We start from the raw sequence: 2,105 nt of genomic DNA on the forward strand, positions 1-2,105 counted from the left end.
AATTGTTGACTGTAGACATGGTACCTAGCAATTGGTTTGACAAAGAGGAGCTCTAAAGTGAACTAACCTTAATTTACAAAGAAATGTATTGTCTGCCTAAAATTAGTGTTCATTTGTTTGTACTCACAAAGGTCTGTCTCCCTACAGAGCTTGATGCATTAGATGCCAATGATGAGTTGACTCCTTTGGGACGAATCCTGGCTAAACTCCCCATTGAGCCTCGTTTTGGCAAAATGATGATAATGGGGTGTATTTTCTAGTAAGTGCTTTGTTTTATTCCTCTTTGTTAAGTGTAGAATAATTTCAGAATCTTCTCCTTTTTGTAAAAGCAGCATTGGCTCAGTTAGAAGGAAAAAAAAGCCTAAATGTTCTTAAGGAAAATGACATACCTAGATACTGAGAGAAGCATAATATGAAAAGAATTCACAGTTCCAGTAGGTGGGTATCTGAGCCCAACTTGTAGTAAAGGGCAATCTTAGCACTTTGGGAGGCCAGGGTGGCAGGGTCACTTGAGTCCAAGAGTTTGATACCAGCCTGGGCAACGTGGTGGAACTCTGTCTCTACTAAAGAATTAGGCAGGCTTGGTGGTGTGCACCTTTAGTCTCAGCTACTTGGGAGTCTGAAGTGGGAAGATCACCTGAGCCCAGGAGGTTGAGGATGCAGTGATCATGCCACTGCACACCAGCATAGGCAACCAGAGTGAGACCCTGTCTTCTCAAGGTGGGGGGAAGCTGCACCTCCCAAGTTAATTTATTAATAGTTGTCCCTTGAAAGAGCAGCGTCAGGAAAATAATTTTATCAGACAATGTTGAAGATTAAGAGATTTGGTATGATAGGAAAGAGAGAATATAAAAAGAAAAATATACTTGGTCATAATTTATGGTAAATATGTGGCCATTAGAGCATCCGAGCACCTTTTTTCTTTCCGACTCTGAGGAGGGCAGCTCTTAAGTTCTACGTCAAGCCAGTTTCATTGCAAATGAGGGAATCATAGACATAAATACTGCAGCCCACAGTCAACAGTACTACCTGAGCTGCTGGCAGCAAGATTGTGATCTAGTCTGAATTTAACTGTCTGTGTATTTCAGCGTGGGAGATGCTATCTGTACCATTGCTGCTGCTACCTGCTTCCCGGAGCCTTTTATCAATGAAGGAAAGCGGCTGGGCTATATCCATCGCAATTTTGCTGGAAACAGATTTTCTGATCATGTAGCCCTTTTATCAGTATTCCAAGCCTGGGATGATGCTAGAATGGGTGGAGAAGAAGCAGAGATACGTTTTTGTGAACACAAAAGACTTAATATGGCTACATTAAGAATGACTTGGGAAGCCAAAGTTCAGCTCAAAGAGATTCTGATTAATTCTGGGTTTCCAGAAGGTAAGACTTCTCCCATTCTTAAGATATATTTAAAGTGATATTTATATAGTACATGCAAATTGGCAGCAAAGTATGTTTTAACTTCAAATTTTAGACCCTATAATTTTTATATAATCCCAGCTATTTCTTAGTTCTCATGAACACTGGTTGAGCTCACAGAATGAGTACTTTGCTAAATAACCTCATAGTGGTTTGAGAAGTGATTTATTAGCATGTAGACTTGAAGTAAATTCTACCACATTAAATTATAAATGGCTTTAATTTATATTTTTGGTGTACAGATGATTAGAGGACCTTATGACATCTAATACAGAAAAAAAAACAAGCCTTGGCAAGGCACAATTGCTCACGCCTGAAATCCCAAAACTTTGGGATGCCAAAATGGGTGGATCACCTGAGATCAGGAGTTCAAGAGCAGCCTGACCGACGTGGAGAAACTTCGTTTCTACTAAAAATACAAAATTAGCTGGGCATGGTGGTGCATGCCTGTAATCCCAGCTACTCTGGAGGCTGAGGCAGGAGAATCACTGCAACCCTGGAGGCAGAGGTTGCAGTGAGCTGAAATCGCGTCATTGCACTCCAGTTTGGGCAGCAAGAGCAAAACTCAGTCTCAAAAAAAGAAAAAGACAACTCTTGTTTCTTGATATAAAAATGAGCTGTAGTAGTTCTCTTTTTCTAGCTAGGTTAAAATCCAGTTATTTCCTAAAATGTTGAGAACTGGGATGCA

The 2,105-nt window shown here is 40.4% G+C and overlaps 1 protein-coding gene across 1 annotated transcript; it reads left to right on the forward strand.

Moving 5' to 3' along the window:
* Positions 1–103: 103 nt before the first annotated feature.
* Positions 104–1,431, forward strand: LOC108299191 (ATP-dependent RNA helicase A-like). The gene is made up of 2 exons (XM_017521531.2): positions 104–259; positions 1,089–1,431. Exons 1-2 carry the CDS (start codon positions 234–236, stop codon positions 1,414–1,416), a joined length of 354 nt encoding a protein of 117 aa, XP_017377020.2. The 5' UTR covers positions 104–233; the 3' UTR covers positions 1,417–1,431.
* The last annotated feature ends 674 nt before the right edge of the window (positions 1,432–2,105 follow it).

The sequence above is a fragment of the Cebus imitator genome, unplaced genomic scaffold (genome assembly GCF_001604975.1).
Source record: "Cebus imitator isolate Cc_AM_T3 unplaced genomic scaffold, Cebus_imitator-1.0 Scaffold2681, whole genome shotgun sequence".
NCBI classification, from domain to species: Eukaryota; Metazoa; Chordata; class Mammalia; order Primates; family Cebidae; genus Cebus; species Cebus imitator.

What these genes read in the sequence shown, in the direction of transcription:
- LOC108299191 (XM_017521531.2), top strand. Translation starts at nt 234, where the DNA reads ATGATGATAATGGGGTGTATTTTCTA. An exon ending in ATAATGGGGTGTATTTTCTA is followed by an intron (nt 260 to 1,088) that starts GTAAGTGCTTTG and finishes TGTGTATTTCAG; the next exon opens with CGTGGGAGATGCTATCTGTA.